We start from the raw sequence: 17,664 nt of genomic DNA, 5'->3' as shown, positions 1-17,664 counted from the left end.
ACGAGTTCTGCTGAATTTCAGAAAATGGGGGTGGTCGTGAGGATCCTGGACACATATACCTTTCCCTTTAGAGTCTTTAAGTTACTAACCATAATAATTTTAAATTCCTTGTCTGATATTTCTAACATCTCTGTCTTATCTGAGTCTGGTTCAGATGACTGATTGACTCTTTAGATTGTGCTTTTTCTTAATTTTTGATATTTCTTACAATTTTTTGTTGAAATCCGGACCTGTTAGCTAGGGCAGAAGATATCAAGGTAAACAGGCCTAAAGTGTGGGAATTTATGTTAATTTAGTCAGGAATTGAGTTGTGTTTGAAGATCCCTGTTAGTAGAGACTACAAATTCCTCCAGTGACTTTTCTGTCTCCCTCTTTGCCTTCAGGTTTTTCCTTTCTGTGGCTCCCCAGAGACAGTTCATCTCTGAAATTCTGCCAGCTTGGAAAATTGGAATGTTGCATCACTTTCTGTTCTAAATTTGCTGCTACTGGGATGTAATTTGCTGCTACATGGTATAACATCTACCTACCAGTAATGAATATGTAGGAATAATCTAACTCTCCATTCAGAAGAGCTCCATAGGCATAAAAAAATATTTACAGAAACTTTATCAGAAAATAATTGGGATTACCTTCAATCCTTCTTCCTTTTCTGACACAAGGTATCGAATGATGGAAAGTACAGTTGGAGAGAACATGAGTATGAATATCAAAGGGAGGAAATTACTAATGATCTCAATTAATCTATCCGAAGAATAAGCTGGATATGGATATCTCTGTATAGAAACGCTAATGCCATCAAACAACTTCTGTGCAGTACTGTTCTCGTGGTGCAGCATGATGGCCTTATCTAAGGCATGCTGCACAGTCAGGAACCCTTCTTTGATGTACCCTGTATGACAAAACAAATACTGGCAAGTCAAACAAATTAAGGAACAGCTCAGACACACAAAGAACAAGGCAATTCAAGTAAGTCATAGTGTGTCAACAACAGAATATAAGTTTACCATTGTATCAAGGCTGACTGAAGACAATTACTCTGAGAACATATCACAGTTTTGAAACCAACGCAATACTTCTTCAGCTGAATCTGATTTATATCTTCCGAAAATTAAGTATATTTAACGAAAGTGGTAGGTTTGCTAAATGCAATTTATCTTTGCTAAAAGAAATGCAGATTTAATTAAACATTGGTGAGCCTGCCCAGTGTGGCTCAGCAGTTGAGTGTCAACCTATGAACCAGGAGATCATGGATCGATCCCCAGTCAGGGCCCGTGCCCGGGTTATGGGCTCGATCCCTAGTAGGGGGCATACAGGAGGAAGCCTATCAATGACTCTCTCATCATTGATGCTTCTCTTTCTTTCTCCCTCTCCCTTCCTCTCTGAAATCAATAAAAACATATTGGTTAAATGAAGACTTGGAAATGTAATAAAAGAAATAACGCTCAGAATGACAGGTATATTCTAGTGTGTAATGCAGAATGGCCCCATTGAAAATTATTTCACTGAAACCAAGTCAGCCATACAATTAAAAGGCAGCTTAGAGTTTAATTTGATTTCTTCTACTAATTTTTAAGGTTGGAATTCAGGTAACTAATCTTAGACCTTTCTGTTTTTATTATATGAACAATTAAAGTGGTAAAGTTCTAAGCATTGTATCTCCCAAGTTTTTCTCCCAAATCTGAACATGTCATGTTTTGTTCATTATTCAATTTAAAATATCTTCTAACGTCTTGGTGACTTCTTTGACCCATGGATTATTTAGACATTCGCTGTTTAATGTCCTAACATTTGGAATTTTTCTAACTGCAGTTAAATCTTGAACAACATGGTTTGAAATGTATAGGTCCACTGACAGTGGACTTGTTTTTCAATAAATAACTGTACTTTTTAATCTGCAAAAGCAGAGGGCTGACTGTATGCATTGATCTACGACATTTTTATAGGGGACTTTAGCATCTGTGGATTTGGGTATCCACAGGGAGTCCTGGAACCAACTGCCAGTGGAGACCAAAGGAAAACTAAGTTTTGGGGGAGTCAAAATTTATACACAGATTTTTGGAAAGGATGAGCACCCTCACACAGGTGCTGCAGCTGAGAAGCCAGATGGATATTGTGGCTGCAAAACTCCTTCCTCCTAGGAGTGTGGTGTCTCAACTCTACACAGGAATCACCAGCCCACAGTAACAGAGATGGGAAGAGGAGCCCATGTAGCATCACGCTGTGGGAATCTCTGTGGGGATTCTGTCCACCCAGGGGCCTTGGACCACCATCCCAAGGAAGGGGCGCTCCTATTATTACAGCACCAGCCTGGAGAATTTACTCCAGTCTCTACCAGCTGAAGAGGTCACACTGCTGTAGTCAGTTCCTGAGGAGGAGTCTGCTTGCTACACCCAGCAATGACTTTGAGGGGCCCTCTATTCTCTGGAAAGGCTTTGGGCAGAGAACCAGTCAGTGACTAAACTGCGTGGCTTAGGAAACAGGATCAGACTCACTCACCTCAAATGCATGGTTGGCACCCCTCCCCCATCTGTTGAACTGCTCGGTCTGCCTCATCCTGCTGGATTCAGGACCACAGAGGAACAGCACAGGTCTGGGATTTTTGGCCTGTTCAACTTGGTTTGACGGCATGGGGCGGGGGGTGGGGGCAGGAGATTCACACAGAGCTGGGTTTTTTGGACTATGTGTCCCAGGGAGGCTTCAGTCTCAGAGTTGGAAGGGTGAGTACAGGGATCTGCAGCTGCATTGTGGGGAAGCAGACTGGAGCTCCCCTGGGAGTTCAGCGTGCACAGTCTCTGGAAGGAGAGGAAGAGTCTGCCCCCCTCCTACAGATTGCAGGTACCACCCCCAATGGAAAACTGACTGAATCAGCCCTGCCAAGTACTGGACACTACTGCTGGGCGCAGTTCCATGGGGGAGGACAGTGAGGCTCAAGCGGGGACATTCAAAGTGTGAGAACCTGAGGCTATTGTCTGGTACCAGGTGGAGGTGCTTAGCCCCCTCCCCAAGGCTGGACTGGCATTATCCTCAGCTGGAGATTCTTTTGATCTATCCCCCTTAGCCTAGGGCAGCTGAACTTGCTCACTTAGAGGAGATGTCTCTCTGTCCCAATCTGAACCTGAAGTGAGCCCTGCTAGGCGGAACTGGAGTTGAAGACTAGCAGAAACTGAGAAGTTTGGCTTTGAAGCAGGGACTAATTTCTCATTGACTGCCTGGACTGTGTGATCCCCAAGTAGGGGGTCTATCTTAGGTAGCCTGGGCTCATCCTACAGTCTCTCTTTGGAAAGCTCTGGAATAAGACCAGGTAACCTCAGGGGAAGGCAGAGTAGCTGACAGGTGGAGGTGGACCTCAGGGAGCCTCGGTTTTATCACAGATCTGCCTCCAGCTCTAAGCTGGAAGAAGAGGACCCTTTCACACAGAATGGCCCCCCCTATGTTCACGCAGGTCTAATAGATGCAGATACAAAAAGTGAACAATATGGTAGCTACAGACAGGTAGTCCGAGGCCAGTTACATACAATGTCTGCCAGCAACCTGTACCTACGACCCACACCAGTAGACCCAGAAACAACACAACCAGTGGTGGGCTTCAGACCACACCAGAGCTCAACTCAACTAGCAACAGAAACAGCACACCCAAATGGAAATCCTGGCAGACACCAGACTCTGCTGGGAACAACCCAGCCTCAGGGACAGATGCTACACAGCATCTCACACAAGGTGATAGAGATTTATACCTATAGTCACCCAGCCTGAAATGTTAACTGCACCACCCATATAAGGGCCAACAGCAATCAAGCCTCAACTACAACATGGGGTGAGCATAACCCACAAGAGGCATTCCTGGAGCATGGAGCTCAGGTGATCTGGAAGATCACTAGGCCTAATAAGACACTTGAAGAGTGCCCCAGCAGAGCAGCTTACATGCTGTGCTCAGGGTTGAGTCTCACAGTTGGCCAGCTTGAGGGTCTATCCCACAAATGAAAGGGCCAACAGAAACCAAAACCCAATTACAACAGGAGGATTTTCATAATCCACAAAAGGGACATTCCTAGAGCACCCAGCTCAAGAGATCAAAGAAACTACACCACTGGGTCCCACAGGACACCTACTACATATGACCACCCAATAAAGACTGGGAGTCAAAGCAGTTTTATCTAATACATAAAAACAAACACAAAGAGACAGCCAAAATGGACAAACAAATAAACAAACAAAGAACAACAGGCTCCAAATGAAAGAATAAGAGGAATGTCCAGAAAAAGAGCTAAATGAAATGGAGGCAAAGAAGTTATCAGATATAGAGTTCAAAGTAACGGTTAGAAGAATGCTCAAAATTTAGTGAGAGCTACAACAGCATTAAAAAGGATACAGAAACCATGAAAAAGAACCACTTGGAAATGAAGAATGACAACAAGAGAACACTGGAAGGAATAAAAAGCAGGTTAGATGAAGCAGAAGGTTGAATTAGTGATTAGGAAGACTAGGTAGAAAAAAACACACAATCACAGCAGTAAAAAGAAAAAATAATTAAATGATATGAGGGTAGTTTAAGGGAACTTTGGGTTACCAGAAGAAGAAGAAAGTGGGAAAGGGATAGAGAACCTGTTTGAAGAAATAATAACAGAAAACTTCCCTAATCTCGTGAAGGAAAAAGTCACACAAGATCAGGAAGCATAGAGAGTCCAATCAAGATGAACCCAAGGAGAACCACACCAAGATATATCATAATTATAATGGCAAAGGTTAAAGACAAAGAGAGAATATTAAAGGTAGGAAGAGAAAAACAGTTCCTTACAAAGGAGCTCCCATAAGGCTGTCAGCTGATTTCTCAACAGAAACACTTCAGGCCAGAATGGATTGGCATAAAGTTTTCAAAGTAATGAAAAGCAAGGATCTGAATCCAAGACTACTCTATCCAGCAAGGCTATCATTTAAAATTGAAGGTGATACAAAGAGCTTCCCAGACCAAAAAAGGCTGAAGAGTTCATTACCACCTAACCAACATTATGTAAAATATTAAAGGGTCTGCTCTAGAAACAAGAAAAAAATAGAGAGAGAAACATACATATAAAGGACAAAATGGCAATAAAGAAGTACCTATCAATAATAATCTCAAATGTAAATGGATTAAACACTCCAATCAAAAGATATAGGGTAGCTGAATGGATAAGAAAATATGACCCACATATATGCTGTCTGCATGAGACGCCCCTCAGAACAAAAGATACACACAGCATGAAAGTGAAAGGATGGAAAGAAATATTCCATGCAAATGACAATGAAAAAAAAAACCTGGGGTAGGAATACTTATATCTCACAAAATAGATTTTAAAACGAAGGCCATAACAAGAGAACAAGGTCACTACATAATACTAAAGGGATTGATCCAACAAGAGGATATATGTACCCAATATAGGAGCATCTAAATATATACAAAAAAACCTCTTCATGGACTTTAAGGGAAAGGTCAAAGCAATACAGTTATAGTAGGGGACTTCAACACCCCACTGTCATCACTGGATAGATCTTCTAAACAAAAAAAATCAACAAGAAAACAGTGACCTTAGAAGACACACTGGATCAGATGGATTTAATTGGTATTTACAGAACATTTCAGCCCAAAGCCACAGAATATACATTCTTCTCAAGTGCACATAAAACATTCTTAAAGACTGACCACATGTTAAGACACAAAATAAGTCTTAACAAATTCAGGAAGATCAAAATCATATCAAGCATCTTCTCACATCACAATGCCATGAAACTAGAAATAAACTAAAATAAAAACACTCAAACACATCTAAATAGCACATTATTAAACAATGAATAACAGGTTAACAATGACATTAAGAAAGAAATCAAAAACTTCCTGGAAACAAATGAAAACGAACACACAACAACCCCAAATCTATGGGACACAGTGAAAGCAGTCCTAAGAGGGAAGTTCATAGCATTACAGGCCTACCTCAAGAAACAACAACAAAAATAATAAAGATAAGAGCAGAAATAAATGACATAGAGACTAAAAAAACAATACAAAAGGAACAATGAAACCAAGAGCTGGTTCTTAGAAAAGATAAACAAAATAGATGAACCTTTAACCAGACTAATCAAGAAAAAAAGAGAAAGGATCAAAATTAATAAAATCAGAAATGAAGGAAGGGAGTAGTAACAATTGACTCCAGAGAAATACAAAGGACTGTAAGAAAATACTATGAACAACTACATTCCAACAAAATGGACAACCTGGGCAAATAAACATATTCCTAGAAACATACAATCCTCCAAAACTGAATCAGTAAGAAGCAGAAAACCTGAATAGACCAATAACAACTAATGAAATTGAAGCAATAATAATAATAATAATAATAATAAAAACTCCCAGCAAACAAAAGTCCTGGACTGGATGGATTTACAGTCAAATTTTACCAAACATTCAAAGACATAACACCAATCCTTCTCAAACTATTCCAAAAATTCAAGAGTTGGGTAGACTTTCAAGCTCTTTATATGAGGCCAGCAGTATTCTAATTCTCAAACCAGATAGACACTACGAGAAAAAAATATATAGGCCAATATCCCTGATGAACATAGATGCTAAAATCCTCAACAAAATATTAGCAAATTGGATACAGCAATACATTAAAAACGTCATACACCACGATCAAGTGGATTTACCCTGGGGATGTAAGGTTCATACCATATTCGCAAATCAATAAATGTGATACATCACATAAACAAAATGAAAGATAAAAATCAAATGATCATATCAATGGATGTAGAAGAAGCATTAGATAAAATCCAGTGCCCATTTATGATAAAAATTCTCAGCAAAGTGGGAACAGAGGGACAATACATCAACATAATAAAGGCCATGTATGAAAAACATACAGCTAACATCATACTCAATGGGCAAAAACCAAGTGTTTCCCTTAAGATCAGGAACAAGACAGAAATGTCCCCTTTCACCACTCTTAATCAACACAGTACTAGAAGTTCATACAATATCTGCCAGGAACCTGTACTAGAAGTTCTAGCCATAGTGATGGGAAGAGGAGCCCATGTAGCATCAGGTGGTGGGAATCAGTGGGGATTCTGTCCACCCTAATAGGTTCATCTGTTCTCTTACTGGTTATGCTGTTTCCAATTTTTGTTACTAATGCTACAATGTACACAGTTTTTCTTCTATTTAATATTTGCTAAAAAGAAAATCTCGATATTCAGTGAGTACAAATTCCTTATTAAGGGTTTTTCACATATGATAATATGCCAAGTAAAAACTTGAATTAAAAATTAGTATCACAGTGTAAAAACTTTTAGATCAAATCAGTAAAATTATATACAGACATAAATAGGCAAGCAATGCCAACAAATGAAAATGTGTGTATTTGGAAAGCATAATACTAAACCACAATTACAGAAAAATAGATATATTGCTGTAAGAATTGAAAGAGGGTATATATATATTATATATATTGTTTAAGTTTGTCAAATATATGGGATTGAAAAGTTGCTTTGGTAGAATGTAAATCTAATTTTAAAAACTGCCACAGCAAGAATAAACAGTTTATATATATGATTGTATATGTATATATGTATATATACAAATAAAACCATAAATATATGTATATGTTAGTGTGCAACTGTGATAATAAAATAAGTATGCTTAAAGATCTACTCACCAGGACTTCCTCCGTCATGGTCATCTGAGTTCCTGGGCCCTGAAGAGGGAAGAATTGGAAAGAGCATGGATGTTTCCCAGCCTGACAGGTGTGGCCACCGGAGAGTCCTTTGTACAGTAGCAAAACGCAGATGATATTTTACCTAGAAATAGCAACAGGAAACAAACTATGCTTAAAAATGAACAAACTGAAAAGCATATATTAGAAATAAAGGAAAGTTAAAAAACATAAGGAAAACCATATGATTTGAAAGAGGAGACTCATCTGATGTCAAAGTGATTCTGAATGCCTGGAAATGACAGTGACTCGAAGCATAATATATATGCTCCAATCATATCTACATTTGAAGTCCTCTCAAAATGCAAACAGTTCACAAAAACAAGATATCCATATGGTCCATAAATACATGAAAAGTTTCTCAATGTCACACATGAAATAAATGCAAATTAACACCACAGATATTTTTCTTACCTATCGCGCTGGAAAGATCAAAAAGCTTAACAACACACTCTATTAGCAAGGCTGTAGACAAACAGGCACTTGAATTCATTGCTTGTAGGATGCAAAATGGCACAACTGTAATCGAGAGTCTGGCATGTGTAACAAAGTTACATATGCATTTACTGTTTGATTCAGCAATCCTACTTTTAGGAACAGACTAGAAATTTATCTCTTCAATGATACGAAGAAAGGGTATGTATAAGTTTGTTGTAACATTATTTGTGGTAGAAATGTACTGAAATTAATTTCTCATACATAGGAGATTACATAACTATGGTACCTGCACACAATAGAGAGCTATGTATCTCAAGGTATAGTTAGAAAATAGACATCATAATAGAGAGAAAGGGTAGGAAAATTCTAAGGTTATCAGGTAGCAACGCAGAAAGCAGCCACTAGCCTTAGGACTAAGGGGAGAAAAGCAAGAGTTTGGAATTACTAAAAATTATAAAAAAGGAGAGACCCTGTGGGGCTGAAAACCCACCTTCTGAGGAGAGTACACAAGTGAGCTAGTGCTCTGGCTCAGAGCTTGAGAGAAGGGCCCTTTAGGACTTCTGAGAAGGAGCTCCAGTTGCCTAGTGCTGGTTATCTTGGAGAGGGTGTAATGAGGCTGATTTTGAAAACTTCTGGACATTGTGCAAACTGTATTTGGCTGTTCCCATGGGAAGAAAGTATTACTGCCAGAAAAAAAAGTGTTGCTGGGATGTCACTCACAGGAACTGCAAGCAGACAAAAGCCAGCAGGAAAGATCAAGTTCCGTCTCCCAGTCTTGTGCTTTAACAGCAGTCTCATACAGAGCTGGCTGGAAAACAGAAATGCAGCTACGGCATCAAAGAGCAGAGTAAAGAATGGATTTATGGTTCAAAAAGAGACTTACTGACAAGTATGCTACCTGTACCTAAAAAGAAAAGTGAGGTATATATGTGTAATTTATACTATATAATACATATTAATTTAAATGTATATATCTCCATACATTATATATAATACCAATGTGATTTATACTTAATAATCTTCGGATGCATTGCAAAAGTAGTTGGAAATATCAGTACACTTCCACCCAAATACTTCAGCACTTACAGGAATTCAATACTTGTTTATAGTTCTTATTTGAGGTAAAATTTTACATACAATAAAGTGCACAAATCTTAACTGTAATCCACTTAACTGTACCTGAGTTTTGACAAATGCATAGTTTTTGTAATCCAAACCACTTATAAGATAAAAAATACCTTCATACCAGAAAGTTCTCTCCTGCCCTTTTCCAGTGGATCCCGACCACACTCCCTCAGAGATATAATTTTCTGATTTCATCATAGATTAATACTGCCTGTTATAGAATTTCATATAAATGAAAACTCACAAGTATTGTACTTTTTCATAGGCTTCTTTTATTCAGAAAGATACTTCTAAGATTCATTAATGTAACTGCTTTTTTCAGTACTTAATTCCTTTTTGTCACTGAGCAATATTCCACAGTGTAAATATAACAGAGCTCATTAATTTTCTGGTTGATGTATACCTGACTGTTTCCAATATTGGGCTATCATGAATAAAGCTGTTATGAACATTCTTGCACAACTCCTTTTGTGAAAATATGTTATCCTTGTTTATGGTAAATTCATAGTACAACTGATGGATCATATAGCATAGATGTGTGTTTAGTTTTATTTAAACAAATAAATGGCAGACATTTTTCTAACCTGATCATACCATTTTATAGTCTCACTGACAGTGGCTTCACATCCTTACTATTTGATATTGTCAGATTAATTTTTGTCTTTCTGGTGGAGGGTAGAGGTTATTTCATTGTGGCTTAAATTTGCATTTTCCTGATGTATAATGACATTGCATACTTTTTCATGTCCTTATTGGCCATTCATATATCTGCTTTGATGAACTACTTAAATCTTTTGTTAATCTCTGAAATAGGGCTGCTTGTCATTTTATTATTGAGTTTAGGACTTTTAAAAATATCTTGGACATTAATACATTGTCACATATATGTAAATAAATTCTCCAACACTATGCCTTGATAATTCATTTTATAAATCTATTTTAAAGTACTTTGAAATAATTTAAGTATTTCTTAAGACAACTGTAAATTTACATGTAGCTGTAAGAAATAATAAACAGATTGTGTATAATCTTTACTTTCTCCCAATGATAACATTTCACAAAACTATAATATAATAGCACATCCAGGGTACTGACATTAATACAAATCACTAATCTTACTCAGAGTTCCCTAATTTTACTTGTACTCACATGTCATATGTATTAAGTTCTATACATCTTTATCACGTGCGGAAGTTCAAGTACCAACATCACAGTCAAGATACCAAACAGTTCCATGACCCCTTTTTTCTAATAGCTATTCCCTGACAACCAAGAATATGTTCTCCATTTCTAAAATTTTGCAGTAAATAATGTGTTATATATATGGAATCACAGTATTAATACTTTGGGATTGTTTTTTTCCACTCAGCATAATTCTATGGGGATTTAGCTAAATAACTGTATATGCTTCTTTTGTTTAATTTATGATAACATACACACAACAAAATTTACCATCTTAACCATTTTTAAGTGTACACTCCAGTGGTTTTAAATATATTCTCAGTGATATGCAATCATCTCCACCATTCATCTCTATACTTTATCTTGTAAAACTGAAACTCTATACCTATTATACAATAACCACCCATTCTCCCCTCCACCCCCAGCCCCAGCTCCTGGAAACCATTATGTTTCCTGTCTCTATGACTTTGACTACTTTAAATACCTCACATAAGTAGAATCATGCAGATTTGTCCTTTCATGACTTATTTCAGTCTCAAGATTTATATATGTTGTAGTGTGTATCAGAATTTCCTTCCTTTTAAGGCTGAATAATATTCCATTGTGCCTGGCTGGTGTGGCTTGGGGGTTGAGCGTCGACCCATGAACCAAGAGGTCACCTGCTTGATTCTTGATCAGGGCACATGCCCGTGTTTCAGGCTTGACGCCCAGTAGGGGCCATGCAGGAGGCAGCCTATTGATGTTTCTCTCTCATCGATATTTCTATCTCTCTATCCCTCTCTCTCTAAAATCAATAAAAAGGTATTAAAAATATATTCCATTGTATGTATAGACCACATTTTACTTATCTATTCATCCATCAATGGACACTTGAGTGGCTTCCACACTGTAGCTATTATGAATAATGCTATGAACATTGCTGTACAAATATGTCTCTTTGACACCTACCTTCAATTCTTTTCAGTATATACCAAGAAGAGGAATTGTTGAGTCATATAATAATTATACTTTTAATTTTTTAAGACCCTACACTGTGTTTCCACAGCTGCTGTACAATTTTTCCACCAACAGTGCATGAAGGTTCCAATTTTCCCACATCCTCACCAACACTTATTTTCCATTTTTTGATGGTAGCAATCCTAATGGATGCGAGGTAACACCTCACCGTAGTTCTGTGTGCATTTCCCTCATGATTATAACCTCTTTAAAGAAATGTGTATTGACCCCCCTTGTCTATGTTTGAATTGGTTTTCTCTTTCTTTTCTTTCTCCCGTCCCCTCCCCTCCCGTTCCCTCCCCTCCCGTCCCCTCCCCTTCCTTCTCTTCTTTTTCCTTTCTGGGACTTTTAAGAGTTCTCTATATATTCTAAATATTAATCTCTCATCAGATATATAACTACCAAGTATTTTCTCTCATCTCTGTGTTGCTTTTTAGTCCATGGATGGTGATTTTTATTTTTATTTCTTTAAAGTTCCGTCTTTTTTAAGATTACATTTACTGGGGTGACACTGTTTAATAAAATTATATAGGTTTCAAGGGTACAATTCTATCATACATCAACTGTATATTGCACTGTGTGCCCACCACCCAAAGTCAAATCCTCCATCACCATATATTTGACTCTCTTACCCTTAACTACTGCCCTCCCCCATTCCATCCAATAACCATCCATACTGTTGTCTGAGTTTGTGTTTTTGTTTGTTTTTCTTGTTTGTTCATGTTTTCAGTTTTATATCTCACATATGAGTAAAATCATATGGTTCTAGGCTTTTCCTTATTTTGCTTAGTGTGAAATTCTAAGTTCCATCAATATTGTTGTGCATGGCAGTATTTCACCTTTTTTATGGCTGAGTAGTATTCCATTGTATATATGTACCACTCTTCTTCATTGAATCATCTATCAAAGGACATTTTGGTTGACTCCAGGATTTGGCCACCGTAAATCATGCTGCAATAAACATAGGGGTGCATATATCTTTGTGAATACATGTTTTTGAGTTTTTCAGGTATATATCCAGGAGAGGGATTCTTAAATTTTTGAGGAGCGGCCAGACTGCTTTCCACAGTGATTGTAACCAGTCTACATTCCCACCAGCAGTTAACGAGGGTTCTCTTTTCTCCACAGCCTCTCCAATACTTGTTACTGCCTGTCTTGTTGATCACAGCCACTCTAACAGGTGTGAGGTGGTGTCTCATTGTAGTTTTGATCTTCATTTCCCTAATTGCTAGCGAGGTTGAACATCTTTTCATGTATCTACTGGCTGATTGTATGTCTTCTTGGGAAAGGTGTCTGCTCAGGTCCTCTGCCCACTTCTTGATTGGGTTGGTTGTTTGGTGTTCAGTTTTATGAGTTCTTTATATATTTTGGAAATTAAACCTTTGTCAAAGCTACTGTTTGCAAATTTCATCTCCCATCTGGTTGGCTGCCTCTTTGTTTTGTTGTTGGTTTCTTTTGCTGTGCAGAAGCTTTTCAGTTTTATAGAGTCCCACTCCTTTATTTTTGCCTTTACTTCCCTTGCCTTTGGGGTCAAGTTCATTAAATGTTCTCTACAACCAAGGTCCGTAAGTTTGGTACCTATGTTTTCTTCTATGTAACTTACTGTTCCAGGTCACACATTTAGGTCTCATTGTATGTGGGAACAAACTGTAATCCAGTTTCATTCTTTTGCATGTGCCTTTCCACTTTTCCCAGCACCATTTATTAAAGAGGCTCTCTTTATTCCACTGTGCATTTCTGGTTACTTGATTGAAAATTACCTGCCCTGCCCGGCCAGGAGTGGCTCAGCAGTTGAGCGTGGACCTAGGATCCAGGCGATCGGTGTTCGATTCCGGGTCAGGGCACATGCCCGGGTTGTGGGCTTGATCAATGACTCTCTCATCATTGATGTTTCTGTCTCTCTCTTCCCCTCTCCTTTCCTCTATCTGAAATCAGTAAAGATATATTAAAAAAAAGAAAAAAGAAAAAAAAGAAAATTACCTGCCCATATGAATGTGGTTTTATATCTGGGCTCTATTTTGTTCCACTCATCTGTGTGTCTGTTTCTCGGCCAATGCCATGCTGGTTTGATTATCATAGCTCTGCACTATCACCTGAAGTCAGGTAGCGTGACACCTCCAGCTTCCTTCTTTTTTCTCATGATTGCTTTGGCTATTCAGGGTCTTTTGTGGCTCCATACAAATTTGATGATTTCTCATTCTATTTCTTTTAAAAATGACATTGGGATTTTGATGGGGATTGCATTAAATCTGTGTATTGCTTTGGGTAATATGCACATTTTACCCATGTTGATTCTTCCAATCCATGAACATGGAATATTTTTCCATTTTGTTGTGTCCTTTTCAGTCTCTTTTAATAATCCTTTGTAGTTTTCAGTATATAGGTCTTTCACGCTCTTTGTAAAGTTTATTCCTAGGTATTTTATTCTTTTGGTTGCAATTGCAAAAAGAATTTTTTTCATTTCTTCTTCTGAAATTTTTTACATTGATTTTGAATCCTGCAACTTTGTTTATAGTTTCTAATAATTTTTTTGGTGGAGTCTTTAGGGTTTTCTATATACAGAATCATGTCATCTGCAAAAAGTGACAGTTTTACTTCTTGCTTCCCTTTTTTGGGTGCCTTTTCTTTCTTTCTCTGGCTTACTGCTCTGACTAGGACTTCCAGGACTATGTTGAATAACAGTGGTGAGAGTGGGTATCCTTGGCTTGTTCCTGATACTAGAGGAAACACTCTCAGTCACAGAGGGAAACAGTGGTTCTACTGCAATAGCTCTTGGTTACAGATAACATGCTTCTTGACCTGACACTAAGGGCAATGGGAGGCAAGTTTTTAGATTCCAAGGGGCAGCAGGGTTCTGTGGTTCTGTTTCCTTGTCAGAAACATCCCCAGCTGACTGTGGACAGCCACGAGGCAGAACTCCAAGCTCTGTCAGGCATCTGATGGCTTAGTCACTGTTCTCTCTGCTCATCCTGCTGGACTGGCCCCCTGCAAGCACTCTGTTCCTCCCAGCCAAAGGAAGTGCCTGCTCCAGGCCATGCCTGTAGCTCCTGGCTACAGGGCTGTGTCTACAGGCTGTCTGAGCTCTCCTACCTTTTCAACTTCCCGTTTATTCCAGATTGCCCACCTTTAGATGTTTCAACGTATGGATCTCTCAGGAGTACCTCTGTACTGAGTAAGGAATTCTTTGTTGAACTATAGTTGGTTAATTTGTTGAAATTTCAGAGGAAGAGGCCAATGGTATCTCTCACAACGCCGCTGCTCTGATGTCATTACTCATTGTAGTTTTTCTTTTTTAATATATCTTTATTGATTTCAGAGAGAGGAAAGGAGATGGAGAGAGATATATAGAAACATCAATGAGGAGTTGTGAAGATGGTGGCACTGTGAGAAGCAGCAGAACGCCCCTGCCCCCAGCCATGGACTCGATTTACTTCTAAAATCCTAGGTAGCCAGCTTGGAAAAACCAGAGAAACATAGTTGAGTGGACAGAGTGCGAGTAGGGAGCACTGAAGAAACATCACGGAGTCCGGTAAGAGAGGGGAGGGTATAGGAAGGGGGAGTCCCCCTGAAGCCTGTGCTGGGCTCCGAGCCCAGAGGCTTGGAGGCTGCAAAGCTCCCTCCCCTCGGGAGTGCGGACGGCATCCAAAAGCTGGGATCTCACACCTGGAATAGATGAGAGGGGAAGGAGCGCCCTGCACGGAGGGCAGAGGGACCCAGGGGAGCGGTGAGTCCACAAGGAGGGGACAGCATCTTTCTAGGAAACAAAGCCTCTAATGGTGGATGGCACCTTTCTAGTGAAACAAAGCTTCTAGTGGTGGCTGCGACTGGCATCTAATGCTCAGGGTGCTGACCATAGGAAGGGCTGTCCCAAAGTGTGTGGCACCCAAGTGGTAAGGGCCAGAGGACTGCGCTGAGTGGTCACACACAGGGACCCTCTGCCTCCCTGTAAGGCATTGTGTTGAGCCCCAGAAAGCACTGAATCTCTGTGGTGTGGGGAAGGGGAGGAAGCCCTCCTGCCCTGAGCTCCCGGTGCCGGTGCCGAGAGGCTGGGATCAGTGACCAGCCCTGAGGGGCGCCGTGGTGGCACATGAAGTCACCCCAGCTTTGCTGAGACCAGCGGTGCAGGGAGCTGCGTGGAGCTGACTTTGGGCCCCCTCCCCTGGTGGGGGGCGGTGGGACTTTGCAGGGCAGACTCTCTACCTGTATGTTGCTTTGTGCCTTTGTGAATCTAATCACGGAACTGGCTCCCACCTTCCTGGCGTGCACTGGGTGCACAGACCAGCGGAGGCTGGGATTGGGGTCTGCACAGTAGACGGTCTGAGGGGCGGGCCTGGTATGACCAGCCAACCAGAGCTGAGCAGGGAGGGGCGGAGCCCGCCGGCCTCACCTACAGCCAGGAGCAACGCCCACAACACAAAAGGGGCGGGTCTCGCTCACTGAAGCCCCAGACACCCCCACAGGGCACAGTTCTGAGGGGGAGGGGAGAGCAGCTCACTGGAGGACATCACAAGAATAAGACTCTCAGGCACTGTTGTGTGGGAGCTGGAGGAAACGCTGTAAACCCCTGCTGGGGGCTGGGCAGGCAAAGGGCTCACCAAAATGTTTTTTTAATTGAACCCACTGAGCCCAGGCTGCTGAAACAGCCCAGATAGAAAAGGCAACAGGCTAAAATCAATCTGAAGCTGCAGCAGGACAGAGCCTGGGGGACTAGAATCAGAGGACAGGGTAGGGACTGAGGAGCTGGCTGTGGAGCAGAGACTAACCCCCGCAGAGTGAGCGCCTGACAGCGACACCTCTAAGTAAGGGGAAGGATACCCTGAGCTACACTAGGCATCCTGTACCCTAAAGACTCTACAGAAGACTCTGGAGTAAGACCAGGCAACTACCAGATTGCAAAATAGCTGACAAGAGGAAGTGGTACAGGGAGAGCCGCAGATCAACCATCTACCTAAGGACACCAGAGCCAAACCTAGACGGCTCCTCACATTGGCTGATACACAAGCACCTCCCAGGAGAACTGAAATTAGCATAAAAACAGTGAGCCTCAGACAACATAAGTGGCCCAGAAAAAACCCACCTGATTGACTCTCTTTTTCTCTTCTGTTTTTTTGTTTTGTTTTTGTATTTTTTTGTTTTTGTGTGTGTGTGTTTGTTTGTTTTTTCTCTTTTTTCCTTAGGAAGAAGAGAAAGGGGGGAAAATTTGTTTTTTCTTTTCTAAATTTTATAATTAAAAAGAAATTTCTTTGAAGAACATTTTTAACTAATTTTTTTCCTCTTTTTTATAAAAGAATTCTGTCTTGCTTAGCTTGTTTTTAGTTTTGTTTTATTTGCTTTGTTTTATCCTTGCTTCTACTATCAAGACTTTCCTGATATCCCTGCTTAACGACTGAGACTTTATCATTATAACCAAGTTTACTGCTTTCCTCTATAGTTTCCCCAAAATCTCTTACTGGACTCCCTCCCTGCCTGGGCTTTATTTCTCTCTCCTCTCGATTCATCAGCATAACTTTTTTTTATTTTTCCTTTTTCTTCTTTTCTTTCATTCTTTTGCTATCCTCCCGTCTGTCTTTCTGTCTTTTTGTTCGATTGTTAGTTTCTCTTACTATCTTTATTATATTTTTGTTTTCTCATTTTCAACTATTATCCTATTCCTATTCTCTCCCTCAATTTTTTTCTGGCCCTTCTTTCAGAATCTTTTCTCTGCTTCGGTTATCTCCCTGTAGCTTCTCTATTTTTTACATTTTAGCTTATTATTATTTTCTAAATTTTCACCACTATTAACAACAATATACATCTCTGTCTTTAATCGGTACTTTTCTTTTTCTTTTTTTTAAGCTTTTTGTGTGTTTGTATGTGTGTGTGTGTTCTCCCTTCACTCTCCCAGTTCTATTTTCACTTGGGTTGTTTTCATTGTGACTATCAAGATATTTTGTAAGATACCTTTTGTTTCCTGGAAGTTTAGCTGTGTATTGTCCTGCATTGTCAGCACCCATACAACAGCTTACACGATGAGGTTGGGGCTGAGACACAGTTAGCCAACCTGAGAGAAGGGTACTCTCAAGGACTGATCAACAACAATCCAGACCCAACCACAACAGGAGAACATAAAGAAACCACAAAAGGGACACCCACAAGAGGGACACACCTAGAGCAAAGAGCTCAGAAGTATAAGGAAAACACACTT

General features: G+C 39.9%; 1 protein-coding gene across 1 annotated transcript in view; it reads right to left on the bottom strand.

The window, feature by feature from the left end:
* LOC107544788 (phospholipid-transporting ATPase ABCA3-like) overlaps positions 1-17,664 on the bottom strand; it is a 256,196-nt gene that overhangs the window by 194,363 nt on the left and 44,169 nt on the right. Inside the window, exons 6-7 of the mRNA XM_087815824.1 lie at positions 7,683-7,824; positions 630-889 (exon numbers count right to left, since the gene is read on the bottom strand). Coding sequence (XP_087671950.1) covers positions 630-889; positions 7,683-7,824 — 402 coding nt within the window. The remainder of the gene's footprint in view (positions 1-629; positions 890-7,682; positions 7,825-17,664) is intronic.

The sequence above is a fragment of the Miniopterus natalensis genome, chromosome 3 (assembly GCF_054644295.1).
Source record: "Miniopterus natalensis isolate mMinNat1 chromosome 3, mMinNat1.hap1, whole genome shotgun sequence".
In the NCBI taxonomy this organism is placed as follows: domain Eukaryota; kingdom Metazoa; phylum Chordata; class Mammalia; order Chiroptera; family Miniopteridae; genus Miniopterus; species Miniopterus natalensis.
Note: the sequence above shows the minus strand (reverse complement) of the source record. Positions and strands in the feature narration are given on the sequence as shown.